This window comes from Balaenoptera borealis, assembly GCF_965194805.1.
Source record: "Balaenoptera borealis genome assembly, chromosome: 3".
NCBI lineage: Eukaryota > Metazoa > Chordata > Mammalia > Artiodactyla > Balaenopteridae > Balaenoptera > Balaenoptera borealis.
Genome location: NC_138866.1, coordinates 132196033 through 132211211, shown reverse-complemented (window position 1 = coordinate 132211211; position 15179 = coordinate 132196033). Strand labels below are relative to the sequence as shown.

At 37.5% G+C, this 15179-nt stretch overlaps 1 protein-coding gene across 2 annotated transcripts in view; it reads left to right on the top strand.

Annotated features, from left to right (window-relative positions):
- The window catches only part of GABRB3 (gamma-aminobutyric acid type A receptor subunit beta3), a 242617-nt gene that overhangs the window by 204682 nt on the left and 22756 nt on the right, over positions 1–15179 (top strand). For both annotated transcript variants that reach the window (XM_082385168.1, XM_082385167.1), the window contains exon 6: positions 774–911. In XM_082385168.1, coding sequence (XP_082241294.1) covers positions 774–911 — 138 coding nt within the window. The remainder of the gene's footprint in view (positions 1–773; positions 912–15179) is intronic.

The window sequence follows — 15179 nt, the reverse complement described above, 5'->3', positions numbered from 1 at the left end:
ATTCATAGACTATTTTTCTACAGGTGTGAGTTTTAATTTTCCTTACCGCTAAAGTTGACCTAATTCTTTAGAAGACTCCTGGATGCTGCAAATAACATCAGACACTATTGTCCTATTTAGTCATTCTCAAGAAGCATTGATTAATTACTGAGCGAGCATGAGACCATGCCAAGAGTTGGCTTTGGAGCTATAATCTGGCAAATGACCACTCCTCTTTCTGCTGAGACCACTGCTCAAATCTCTAAGGGCCAAGAGGGTCCCTACAAAAGGCATTTCTAAGGATGGCCAAGCTCATGGCCAGGAACACCTCATGACACTGTCCAAAAATGCCTGACTTTATCAAACATTGATTGGTCAAATTCACCCTCAGTGTTTTAACTTTTTAATAGTTTTTGAGAGAGCTGCCTTTCCAGAATTCTTCATACTCAAGTTCTTACTTTTTCTTCCAACTATCTTATTCAGTGCTTTGAATATGTTTTTAATTCATTTCTGTGCAAAGTCGAGGCCAGCCCTACCATTAGGCTTTGCAGACAGAACTTTGGTCAGAGCACTTTGCCGCCACAGTTTCTCAGCCTGGTTCAAATCAGACAACAGAGGTAACATGAGAATATTTGAAAGTTAGTTCTTTGATGATGCTTCTTTTCATAGACAAGCACATCAAACAAATTTACTTCAAACATGGGCAAGCTATTACTTCCATTTTATTGGTGACAGTTTCTTTAGACAAAATAATGCTTCATTTCTGCCATGTCCTTGCTTCTCTCTCCTGGCAGATGGCTACACCACGGATGACATTGAATTTTACTGGCGTGGTGGTGATAAGGCTGTTACTGGAGTGGAGAGAATTGAGCTCCCACAGTTCTCCATCGTGGAGCATCGTCTGGTCTCCAGGAATGTTGTCTTTGCCACAGGTGAGTCCTGCATCCCCTCATACTCCCTGGAGGGATACTGGCTGCCTGGCCATGATGCTATCATTGTGAAATACCCTGCTGCTGATTCACAGTGCTCGGTCATCCAAAAAAGGACTATCATCAATATTTCATCATTTTCTGTACCCTTTTCTCTGTATCTAGAGGGGATGGATAAGCTTTGATGGGTAGGAAGGAGCACCTGACCAGGAGATGCTCTCTGTACTGGTTATTGAAGAGTTAAAAGACTGAGGGTGAATTTAACCAACCCTTGTTTGATAACATAAACAGCTTTCATTCTGGGCAGACAAGAGGCCACTGATGGCCTTGGAGGCAGGAAGGAAGGAGAGGGAGGAAGACCTGAGGAGGCAAGTGCTGTGCTGTCAAAAGTAAGAGACCTTCTCCCCACTTCTGGGCTGACAGTCAGCCCTGGTCCAGGAACCTGGGCACCTGCAGTTAGTGATGCCTCTTCAGACATGGTCATCTGCTCCTAATATCATCTGGGAGGCTGCCCTGGCCTGGGTTTCATTGTCATCTTTGTTTCAACTGTCCAAAGACAGAGTAGTTATCTTCTACTCTCCTGTCTATACTTGCTGAGGTTTTATTAAGTTCCAACCATGTCTCTCACAATGGGTAGTGCTTCCTCGGTGTTCTTACTGAATGCTGTGTTGTAGATGAGAGAATAAACAAAAGCACTCCGTAAACTGTAGGGTATTCTAAAGACCACAAACTCTGGGTGGAGAATTCTCAAGAAGGCAGAGCTGGGATCTCCCATCTTGGCTTTCTCCTGACAATGTAGCTTAAACCACATTAAGCCCTGGTCCTGTGCCAGCATTCATGAAGCCCATGGCCTGCACTCTCTGCCTGTAGCCTCTAGCTTGAATGCCTGTGACCCATGGCCACCTTGAATCCCTTCACCTGGCCACCTTCTACTGATTCTTCAGCTTAATTGAAATGCTCTTCCTCTGTGAAGGTTTGGCCCCTGCTCTGCCCACACACTGCCTCCCCAGGATGGCTTAGGTGACAGCTCTGCATTCCTTCAGTGCTGCATTGACCACCAGTGCCTGCAACTTCAAGGCGACCCCTCCCATAGGAGAGGCCTGTCCTGGGCACGGCTGACCCCACTCCCCGTCCCCTCCTCGTGGGATACCTGCCATGCTGCGGACATGCAGCCAGTCCTCACTGGGCCAGTTTCTCTCCTCTCTACCTCAGCCTCAAGAACGAAGGGACGTGCAAGTAGAGACAGAAGCCTGAATGTTTAAGGTCCATCTTCATGCGGTGCCACCTTCTCCTGTGTTGCAAGACATCCTGCAAATGTGCTTGCAGTCTCTGTAGAGTACGCACGGAGGTGCTCACCTCGGGTGGGCGGTGAGACCAAAAGGCACATGGGCTTATCATTAAGGAATAGTTTCCACAACCATGAAAATTGCCCTGTGATGTGTTGCAGAAAATGATTTATTGCTTTTAAAACTGGGTTTCAAACTGTTACATGCTCCAAGTGATGTGAGCAGAGGTCTGCTCAGAACGCAGGGATAGTGTTGTCTTGGTGTAGGAGTCCTGCCCATGCTTGCCTTTGTCTAGAAGATTGCAGATAGGGTTGTTAGGGCACTGCCAGGAGGCCCTTTTATTGCATTTTCATGCAACCTCCTTGAAAGCCTGATGAGGCATCTGTGGAGGGTGTGGTGCTTCCATGGGAAACTGCAACCACATAGAATGGCCTTCCTGAATCCTCTTGCTCAAAAGCACTGGATCCACTTTTTTCTAGGTGCAGTCTCTGTCTTTCTTTTAACTATGTATATGGCAGAACATATCCTAAACACATCTGGAGAAGATACACACTGCAGAAATGGGGGCAAATACTTAAACTCTGCTGAGAGTGATCATGCCCTCAGAATGCAGTGTTGAGTCCTCTTTTCTGTGCTCACCAAGTTTCTGCATTCGCAGGGTGTCACCAGGAGCTCCGTATCAGTCAGTTATAAACCTCCCATCCTTCAAAGATCCTGCACTTTAAAATTATTCTAATTTGCTTACTTATGTAGAAACATCATAAGCCACATTGTTACAAAACTATTTCAAAATTAAATATTATACTAATTTATTTTCCTTTACACAAGTGTTCTGAATTAATGAGATTTCAGTCAGTAAACTGGACTGAAGGATTCTCTAGCCTGAAAGAGAATTCTCAGAAAAGGGATTAGGAAAGACACAACACTCTGGAGGTTTCTGGAGATGCTCCTTCTCAGGGTCATGCAAGCGTAATTCTGTGGCTGGCCGACCTCTCCCTTGTCCTGCCTCTTTGAGGACCTTGTGAATGGCTTCTTGCTGTGGTTTCCCAAGAGGTAGAGTCCTAATCCATCTCCTGGGTAACATGAGGTTGCAGGCTGCAGGGCAGGGAATACATACAAAAGGAGTAATGAATATTCACTCAATGGCTGGCATGAACTAGGCATGGGGCTGAACCCTGGGTCAGAGAGGGAACAGGGAGTGTCTGGTCCAGTGGGACTGCTCACAGCCTGCATGCATTCAGCAGTGTGCCCCGGATGACATCAGGTAGCCTCTTACCTAGTGGGGTGTTTAGCGGGAATTGAGCCACAATAAGAGAGCTCGAGTTCAAGAGACAGTATGTACGAGGTTTAAAGACTCAGACCCTGGAGCCAGAACTGCCGGAGCTTAAGTCCAGACTCTGGAACCTTCTAGCAGGGTGACCCGTGGTGATCTCTCTGAAAAAAAGAGGACATTGATAATATCTATTTGGTAGGATTGTAGAGGATTACATGAGTTAGTATAAATAAAGAGCCTAGAATAGGGTGAGCACTGATTAGCTTTCATTAATTAAATTGCGTGGGTCCAGGAATGAGGCATATTTTGAGGAGTCTGAGAATAGACACTCCAGTGGCTGCCCAGAGCTTTAAATATTAGAAAATGTATGACATTATTCTCCTGGATTATTGAGCATGATGTAACTGACTCCTAATTGCTTATCTGAGGGTTTCCTAAGAATAGGGCTTGTTTGGGGTTCATATTTGTATCCCTAATACATATCCCAGCATCTAGCCCACTCAATAGTTTGAAAACTGCGTGGTTATTGAATTACAAGAGGAAGTTTGACTGTCATTATTAAGTATGTATTCAACCCTAATCAAATGAATCATTTCTGCAAAAGAGATACTATATAAATTAATAACATTATATGTTCAAATATTTAATGTACTAAAATATGATGTTTTAAAAGAAAAATCCACATAAAACATCTTTGTACTTGGGGAGGAAATTAAGTATGCCTTTGCCCAGAAGGAGGGAGCTTTGTTTCATGAGTGCATTTTAAAGAAATAACTGAGTTAGTTCACCTCAACAAATAATTATTCCATTTCTGCCATGACTCAGCAAATAGGCTTTAGAAAAAATATTTTACAACTCAAAAGAAAATGAAGTAAAACTTTATTACTCACTGTGATTTCTAACCATAACAATGGCGTGCTACATTATAATTCATAGCACCTTGTGTTTGAGATTTTTCACTAATGTCCCTGGGAGACTGGTACTTGACAAATAAATTAGCCCAAGTTAAAGTATAGGAAAACTGATGTTCAAGAATGAAAATGATTTGACCAAATTTACACAGTAAAGCTAGAAAAGACAGAAATTAATCCACAAGGTTCCTGACAAATAGGAAACCCTGATATATTTTTTGACAAAGATTTTAAAAACTAATATTTTTAAGCTTTATTTAAATGATTATTTTCCATACTTTTATATATTAATGTTATAAGGTTTGTTACACAGCGTGTAGCTGTTGGGATGACAAACAATGTCTACTGTGCCTGTCCACGGTATCTGTGTCATTCCTTCCCTTACCTCCCGGTATTAATTGGCTGTACATTCTTTTTTTTTAATTAAATTAATTAATTAATTTATTTATTTATTTATTTTTGGTTGCGTTGGGTCTTCGTTGCTACACACAATCTTTCTCTAGTTGCGGCCAGTGGGGGGCTACTCTTCCTTGCAGTGTGTGGGCTTCTCATTGCAGTGGCTTCTCTTGTTGCAGAGCACAGGCTGTAGGCACGCAGGCTCAGCAGTTTGTGGTTCGCGGGCTCTAGAGCACAGGCTCAGTAGTTGTGGTGCATGGGCTTAGTTGCGCCACGGCATGTGGGATCTTCCCGGAACAGGACTCAGACCCGTGTCCCCTGCATTGGCAGGTGGATTCTTAACCACTGTGCCACCAGGGAAGTCCCTATGGGCTGTACATTCTTGATGAACAGTGCGTTTATGCAAGTTTCTAAAAACGGATGTCGGGATTGGAGGCCGCCAAATTCTTAATCCAGGGACCTAGAATTGATTCATCCAATGTCTAGAAATCCTTAATGGCAAGAAATGTGCCTCTGCCTTCCAGTCCATCCTGCATTTTGCTGACAAATTAGTAGCCATGCAACACTCTTTGGTTTTTTTATTTTTTATTGACGTATAGTTGATTTACTATGTTGTGTTAGTTTCTGGTGTACAGCAAAGTGATTCAGTTATATATTTATACTTTTTCATATTTTTTCCATTATGGTTCATTACAGGATATTGAATATAGTTCCCTGTGCTATACAGTAGGATTGTATGTAGTAGTGTGTATCTGTTAAGCCCAGACTCCTAATTAGTCCCTCCCTTACCCCCTTTCCACTTTAGTAACCATAAGTGTGTTTTCTATGTCTGTAAGTCTATTTCTGTTTTGTAAATAAGTTCACTTGTATCATATTGTAGATTCCACATGTAAGTGATATCATATGGTGTTTGTCTTTCTCTGTCTGACTTCATTTAGTATGATAATCTCTAGGTCCACCTATGTTGCTGCAAATGGCATTATTTCATTCTTCTTTATGGCTGAGTAATATTCCATTGTGTGTGTGTGTGTGTGTGTGTGTGTATAGATATATAGATATCTATAGATAGATAGATATAGATAGATAGATGATAGATAGATGATAGATAGATAGATAGATAGATAGATAGATAGATAGATAGATAGATAGATAGATAGATAGATATAGATAGATAACCATGTCTTCTTCATCCATTCATCTGTGGACAGATGGACATTTAGGTTGCTTCCATGTCTTGGCTATTATAAATAGTGGTCATGCAACACTGTTTTCATGAAGCAACTTTTCAGCTCCAGAACCTGTGATGACTTGCCTTTGCCTGCAGCAGCAAGGAATCCAGTCTCCTTCACCGTGGATCCAAGTCTAGCTCTAACCTCTCCTCTTCAGTTTAGCTCACAAACATTCCCAACACAAAGCTTTGTTTTAGTTGCTGCATTCAGCTCTTCTCTCCTCCACTCACTCCTGCATGCTGCCTAAAGACTTTTGCTCCTATTACAGCCCACATTTGATGTATTCTCTTCCTCTTTTTTCTATTCATATCCAGTACATTCATCAATGGACAGTTGAAACACCAACACCTCTGATTGGCCTTCCTTGAGCATCTCTGCCAATTATCCTTTTCCTTTGAAAAGCTTCGAGTCACAGTCTGACTGTATCATTCCTCTATCAATTGTCATGTTATTACTCTCACTCTCTTATATATCTGGCATTCATTTAAAATCTTCTGAATTAATTCATTTGTTCATAACCATATGTTCAAGATTCCCACAAAATACTGAAACCTCAATTACAGATTCTGCTTGAAAGTCAAACAGAGAAGAGAAAAAAGAAAGCTTTCATTAGGTCCATGGTATATCATTCACTATTTAAATCCACTGGATTTCTTGGAAAGTCCTGAATCTATTACTAATATTCCTTCTTGATTCAGAGCTATATTTTTTAAGGAAAGAGTTTATAAAGTGAATACTCAGATCATTCTTTAGCACCTACAGTCTATAGAATTAAGCCAAACCTGAAAACATGCGTGGGGAAGTCTTTCCAAGAATGAAAAGAGAGACCAGATTAAAGAGGAACAATGAAAGAAGGGAGCAGCTTGCTGTCACCTAGATGTGAGATTACCTGATGTTTCATTTCTGCTTTAACCCTACAAATAAAGTATGTTTTTACTGCACAGATTTCTACTTTAAAGTGTGATCTAGTTTTCTATGACTCATTAGTGGTTTATGGTTGAATTTCAGGAAATACTGAAAATGTATTTTTAAAAATAAGTGCAAGTTGAGATTAGTCTTTGAAATTCTTTTGACTGAAACCTGAAAAGATATTGTCCTTCTATACAAGCTTTGGGAATCGTGTAAGAAATTTTTACTGAACTTAGCTTTTAAACCTGTTCTAGATAAGCAAGCCATAATTATTTAAATGTTGGGGTTTGAAAACGTCTTTCAAAAAAACTTAGCAAAGCAAATATTATATCATTATTTTCTGCTTACTGAAATTAAGCCAGTGACTCAAGCAGAATCTCAATAAAGGAAATATTCTTTTATCTAATTTCTAATTCTTTTATCTAATTTCTACTTAGTTAAACATAATAAATATACATGTGTTGCTGAAGTATTTGGGATGTGCCAGAAATATCAAGCTGAATGACCTTAAAGCAAACAGATCTCAATTCTTTAAGAAATATGTGAAAATTTTGCATAAATTGTCAAACATCAGTTGGTGAACCTTCTAATAGAATGTAATTAATTAAAGCAGACACTCCTAGGAAGATTTAGAATTTTTCTCATGCTTTATTTTTAATACAAAGACTTATAGATTTTTATGACTTTAAGGATAATTTTTATAACTTTTCTGTATATGTACATACAGAAAAATATTTAAAATATAAATATAGTACTAAGTGAATTATCAGAAAATGAAAATCGTGTAACTGCCATCAGGTCAAAAAGTAGAATGCTGTGGGCACTCCCAAGATCCACACTATGACCCCTCCTAATTTCTTTACATTCCTCCTTCTCAACGGAAACCACTATCTTGTTACAGTATAGTTAATTTTGTGTTTTTGAACTTTATTGAATGGGATAGTAGAGTTTAAATTATTTTGTGACTACCTTCTTTAACTGAACATTATGTTTGTGAAATCCATCAGTATCGCTATGGTTCATTTATTTTCCTTGCTATACTACTGTGTAAATACACCACAATTTATTTTTCCAGTCTACTGCAGGTGGAGATTATGAGTAATGCCTCTGTGAACATTCTTGTACTTGTTTTTTTGTGAATAAATGCTCACATAAATGTTGAGAATATGCTTAAAAGTGTAATTATGAATGTTCAAGCTTAATGATTATGCCAACCTGTTTTCCAAAGTGGTTTTACTAACTTACATTCATAGCAGTAATGCCTGAGTGTTCCTTTAGCCCCAGAACGACCTTGCTAATATTTCACATGGAAGTCACCTGTCGGGTGTTGGGTGATGTCTTGTGGTTTTAACTTCCATTTCTCTGAGTGCTAGTGGGACTGAGCACCTTTCCCTAATGACTCTTTGGAGATCCTCTTTTGTGAATTACCTATGCAAGTCTTTTTTTGTGAATTTCCTGTCAATAATTTATTGAAGTTATTTATAAATTCTGGATGCAAACTTATACAGGTTATAATGTGTTACAAAAATGTACTTTTTACATTGAGACCTACAGTCCACCTGGAATTCATTTTTTGGTGAAAGGTGTGAAAGTTTTATTATTTTACACAGCATCATTGCTCTTGCAGCAACACCTTTGTCATAAATTGTTTGTATGTGCATGGATCTGTTTTTGGACTTTGTATTCTGTGCCATGGGTTTATTTATCCATCTTTGTACACTTCCCTCACTGTGTGGATTACTGTAGCTTTTAAGTAGAACAGATCCTTCCTTCCCTTTCTTTTTATTTACTGCTGATGATTATTTTGGGCCCTTTACATTTCCATAAAACTTTTATAATCAAATCATTAATTTTCATTTAAAAAATGGTTTGGCTTTTTATTGGGAATGTATTAGTTAATTTAGTGAAAAGTGACCTTGTTATAATTCTTTCAATCTGTATATATTTTATCTCTCATTTTGGTCTTCTTTAATTTGTCTCAATAACATTTAGAGTTTTCTGTGTAGAAAACTTGTACATCTTTGTTAAACTTTTCTATATGTTTGATATTTTCTGATGTTATTATAGATGGTAAAATTTTCTTAACATAATTTCTTATTTGTTGCTGGTATATAAGAACACAATGATTTTGTATTGAACAACCTTGCTAAAGTATTTATTACTTCTGTTAATTTATCTGAGATGGTATTTTTACCTATTCCCGAGCATTGGAGGGGCCTTTGTACATTTGGATTCCATATTTCCTCATTCTGACTTATATATGCTATTGTCATTATGTATTATAATTTTATATATATTTTAAACCCTTTACCATATTATTATTGTTATTAGATGCAGGAAATTTTCACTTAGATGTAATTATAAATAATCCTCTTTTCTTTGTTATTCATTCTTTCCTTTACCACCAAGTCTATCTGTGAATGTTTCCTTCTGCCTAAAGAAGAATATTTTAAAAATATTTTCTTTAGTGTGAGTCTCCTGGTCAAATTTCTTCTAGAGTTTTTTTTTTTTTTTTTTTTAAACAATCTGTGTATGACTTTATATAATATTTATTCTTATAGGATACATTTCCTGGTTACAGAAAGATAGGTTGGCATTTTTTCTTTTTCCATTTGAAGATATGACTTCATTTTCCCTAGTGTCCATTGTTTCTATTAAGAAGAGAGTTGTTGGTCTAATTGGTGCTACTTTCAAATTAATCTGTTTTTCCTCCCCCTCCAGATCCTTTTATAATTTTTCTCTTTGTTTTGATTTCACTGGCATTTATGATGTACCAAGATATAATTTTCTCTCTAATTATTCTTCTTGGAGTTTGTAGATCTTCTTGAATCTTTGGCTTGAGGTCTTTCAGCAGTTTTAGAGCTCTGTCAGCCACCATTGCTTTTCCTCCATTTTCTCTCTGCTTTTCTCCTTCTAGGGTTCCAATTTCAATTCTGACAATTCCAACATTGGATCTTGTCACTATATCTTCTATATATCTCACCTTGCTTTCTGAATTTTTTATTTTCTCTTCATGCTTCACTCTGGAAATTTTCTTCTGGTTTATCTTTCAGTTCAACAATTCTTTCTTCATCTGTGTCTAATCTGCTACTATTGTACATGGGAAAATTATAGATATAATTCAAAATCTATGATGATGTTTTCTTTCTTCCAAGAGAATTTATGCTTGCCTCTGTCAGGCATCTACAGGCATTAGCAATCCAGAACAAGCTTCATTTACTTTCTGGGATTTGGGTAATACTGAGTTCAGATTCATTCCTTGCACTTGCTTGAATCCTTCTGATTTATCTTTACATCTTGGACAGAGCTCTTTGGAATCCCTATTTGATGGTGTCTATCTCCAGTTTTTGCTCCCTTTGTTCCATGAGTCTGTCAGATGTTCTACTTAGCTTCTCATCTTTCTGTTATAGAAACTACAGCTATCTGAAACATGGAGCTCACCTCTCCCAGTTTACTTTTTCTCCCAAACCTTGGCTCATATTCTTACTGGCTTGTTATCCCTCCAGTGCCTCTAAGGAGATGTATTTAAGTTTTGTCCATTTTTCCCAGTTGTTTCCAATAGAAGGGTTACCTATTCCACAATACTCAAACACCATAGCTTATTTTTCACTCCTCTTTATTTTTTCAGAAAAATTTACAGTTATTTAAATATTTAATTCTTATTTAGCTTGGACTATTAATTACATGAGAGTAAAAAAGAAGGAAATTTGGGATACATTTTTTATAATCACAGTTCAGTAAATATAAATCATTTAATTCTGTATGTTTCTGATAACATTATAGAGAGGAAACACTTATCCATAATAGTGTACTATTGAGGAAAGTGCTGTAAAGCTCAAAGTCAGGAGATCTGAGTCCTTGGTTGCAACAATACGAAGCTGTGAAAATGTGAGCAAAGCACTTCAATGGCAGATAGTAAGAGGATTAGGTTAAAAGAAATACTGTGTTAAATTTATTTCAACAAGCATATCCAGCTAACAATCAAAGAGCCCTTTAAATATCACTCTGGACACAGGATCACTTCATTGGGACTTCAGCTTTTGTACTGGTCTTGAATGTACTTCTGCTGACCCACAAAATTTGGTATATAAGGTTTTTGCCAAATCTGAAATTTACTCCTAACTTTTTCATTTTCTTTGAGCCAAAAGACTGAGATTTTTGATAAATTCATGGAGAACAAGTTACTTAATATGCCCCTTTATTTATGTGATGTTTTTATTTCTCTCCTTTTTTTCCGGGGTACATTTGGACTGATACATTCTGACTTCATTTCAAAATACTTCTGCCAAGATTAGAAGAAAGAATAAGAAAAGGATTTAAAAATAAATGATGATGATACATTTCTGTTAAGATACCTGAATTTTCTATTCTTCAAAAATCAACTTTCAAAATACTATTTTGCTTTTCAATTATGATTATGAAACAAATTACAAAATTTTTAAAAGTCTGCATGCCACACCCTTAATACATGCACTTAATTTTCTCTAGAGTCCATTCGTGAACTCTGTGCTTTAGTTTTTTCCTAAAGTAAAGCCCTGTGATCAAATTAGTACTCATTGGGTCTCTAAATAACATCTACTATAGGTCTAGAGCCAATATTATATGAAAGGTTAGAAGAAGGAATTATCATCTATATCTCATTGTCTTTTAAATTCCAGAGACAAATTCCCATTCTTTTTTCCTCATCGACTGTTTTTAGAAGGATCCTTAGAGACAAGTCACCTGTGCTTACTAGCCAAATACTACTAATCTCTGTGCAAAATGGCGGAACTAGAGCAAACTTACTCTCGGTGCCAAAGGAGAGCTTAACTATCTCATCTTATTGCTATGAAATCATTTTCCTTTAAGGGCTCCTGACCTATGAAATATGTCTCACTACAGAAGCCAGATTTCCTCAGAAAGTCATTGTCCCACACCTCCTTTGCAAAACTAACTCTCTTGTACCTTCATCTTTTGGAATTGCTTTTAAGACTTCCACACAATTTTTAAAATATGCTCAGTGGTAAAAATGCTTAGATTACAGAATCTTGAGCACAGAAGTCACCATAGAGGAGAGAAAGGAAAGGAAGAAGGAACTTGCTTTTATTGAGTGTGTATTTGCAGCCAGATAGTATGTTTGGTACTTGATATGAATGAATTAAGCCATTTAATTTCCAGTAAAGTACACATGGTAGGTATTCTTTTTCTTATGACAGAGTTGTTAAAATGTAATTTACATACCATAAAATTTAAGCATTTAAAGTATATAATTCAATTGTTTTTAGTGTATTTACAGAGTTTTGTAATCATGACCACAATCAATTTCCAAATATTTTCATCACCCCAGAAACCCTGTGCTCATTAGCAGTCACTCCCCATTTCCCCCAATCTGCCAACCCTAACCCTGGGTAACCACTAATCTAATTTCTGTTTCTATGGATTTGCCTATTCTGTAAATTTCATGTGAATGGAATCATACACTGTATGGTCCTATATGTCTGGCTTCTTTCACTCAGCATGATGTTTTCAAGGTTCATCCTTGTTGTGGCATTTATCAATACTTCATTCCTTTTTATTGCTGAATAATATTCCATTGTATGACTATATCATGTTTTGTTTAACCATACATAAAGTTGTTGAATGTTGGGCTGTTTCCACCTTTAGGTCATCAGGAGTAAAGCTGCTATGAACATTCATGCACACGTTTTTCTGTGGACATCATAAGTTGTCATTTGCATTACATATGTACTTAGGATTGCAATTGCTGGGTCATACGATAACTATGTTTAACCCTTTGAGGAACTGCCAAACTGTTTTTTAAAGTGGCTGTACCATTTAAGTTCTATAAGCAATCATGAGGGTTCTAATTTATCCACATCCTTACCAACATGTGTTATTGTCTCTCTTTTTTATTGTAGTCATCCTAATAGTATGAAATGGCATCTCATTGTGGTTTTGACTTACATTCCCTTAATGAGTAAGATGTTGAGCATCTTTTATGTACTTACTAGACACTGGTCTTATCTCCTTTGGAGAAATATCTATTCAAGTCCTTTGCCCATTTTTAAATTGGGCTGTTTGTATTTTTTGTAAACCTTCTTTATATATTCTAGATACAAGTTCTTCATCAGATACATGATTTGCAAATATTTTCTCCCTTTCTGTGGACTGTATTTTCATTTTCTTGATGGTTTCCTTTGCAGAATAATAGTTTGTAATCAATGGAGTATAATTTATATTTTTTCTTTTTTCACTTGTGATGTTCTTGCCCTAATTTTACACACAAGGAAACTAAGGGTCTGAGAGGATAGCCAGCTTCCTAAAGGAATATCCCAAATAAACCCTGAGCCTGAACCTGGATCACTCAGATGCCTCTGCTCTTTGCTTCAGAGTCATAGGATAGAACATTCTGGCTTTACTATGGAGGATCAGAAAGAGAATCATTGCCTGGTTGAGACAGTCTTTGAAAAAGTTTTGTTTTACCTCTTTCTCTCTTTCCTATTTCATATATCTCCTTTCCTTTATGGAATTTTTGAACATATATTAATTAAGGTGACTAGCAATGCAGGTGAGAAAATTAGGAACACCATTTTGAACTTTAGGTTGTATTGTAAAGTAAAAAAGGTAGATATTGAATGAGACAGCATCATAAAGACCCCAAGAGCAGCACCGAGCTCACAAAGCTTCCTAGGCAATTATGGGCGAGCCCCCATGGTGGCTGCCTTGGAGGGGGACAGGTATATGTACATAGGCCAGCTCTGCTGCAGTTGCTAAAATATCAGCTTGTTACTTTATAGATACATTTGAGTGGCTCACGCAAAGGTGACATGATACTCTGCATCCACATTTTTATGAGTTCTTCAACAATATTAATGCCTTAGAAAGTGCTATTAATTGAGGCTGGATGAGAGATCCAGAGCCTTGTTTCTGGCCACAACTTTTAGTGCATCTGGGGAGAAAGGGTTGAGATCAGCATCTTCGATAGATAGTTTTGCCAAGGAAGCCCTGAACCAGAACAGTGCACTTGTATTTAGGGACTGTACCTTTGTCTTTTTACTCAGCATCTACTTGTGGACCTGTCCACATCTGCATTGGCACACAGACTTTAGGGCTTCTGTGCCTTTCTGTTGTAATTTGTAAGCTTCTATTGCTCTTTTGAAGGTTATGTCTTGGTGCAGCTGACTCACTACTTCTCAACTTTAAATTATCAGCCACTCATTATGATCATTTGAGGAGTTTCTCCATAGATACAGGATACATCAGGACATCTGTTGTACCAGTGTCAGGACTTTATCTAACAGAGCTACACAAAGACTCTATGTGTTCTTGAAGATGCACACCAAATGGCAAAAGTCTTTGCCTAGAAGAATGGGTCTTTACACCTCTGAAGATTCTTGTGTTTATTAACATTCTGAGGTCTCTGTCTCATGGTATCTTGAAAGGCTTTTCTTCATTTGGCCCCGGTAGATCTTTTACCTTGAAGGCTATTCTACTTCTCTGCCTGTAAAGACTCTTATTCAACCAGTAGTATCTCAGTTCAGATACCGTGAAACCTTTCTTAAATCTTGTCCCCTAGAATATCCAGTGTAGCTCTTACCTCTGGTTTACCGAGGCCGGTTCTGTATGAGTCTCTCTGACAGATTAGGAGCTAGTTGAGAGCATAGACTATCCTCTTATTCATCTTTGTTGTTTCCTCCACTAACATTCCCACCTGTGGGATTAGGAGATTGGGATTGGGGGGGCGGCACATGGTGAATGCCTAAAAATTTTGTTGATTTGAAGGTATATTTCATATTTAAGAAATAGAATGTATTTACTAAACAAATACATAAGAAAATAGTATATTTTCTTAATTCTATGTTCTGTGTTAATGAGTACCTTGGTGAATACATAGTTTTGAAATCTGAGTAATATTCCCTTTCTCAGGGTCACTAATGACCTTCCAAGTGTTTGACTATGCAAGTGTATCATTGGTCCCCATGTTGCCTGGGGCAAGTATTCTCAAAAGAGTATCAGTTGTACTTCATTGCATAAGTATCAATATTTGCCTTGTAGGGAAGAGTTCTCCTAAAGAAGATGTACTTTGGAAAAAGTTAAGAAAGTTGACTCAGAAAATGGAAAGTTGGGGAATATGGTAGATTGCATTATCATTCAAAAAATATTTGTTGCTCTTCCCTAGGAGAGGATTGAACTGTCCTACTCCAGGGACATAAAGATTGACAGTGAGACTTGCTCTGGACAATGAAATGTGATGGGAAGTATGTGTGGCACTTCTTCCACAGTGTCCA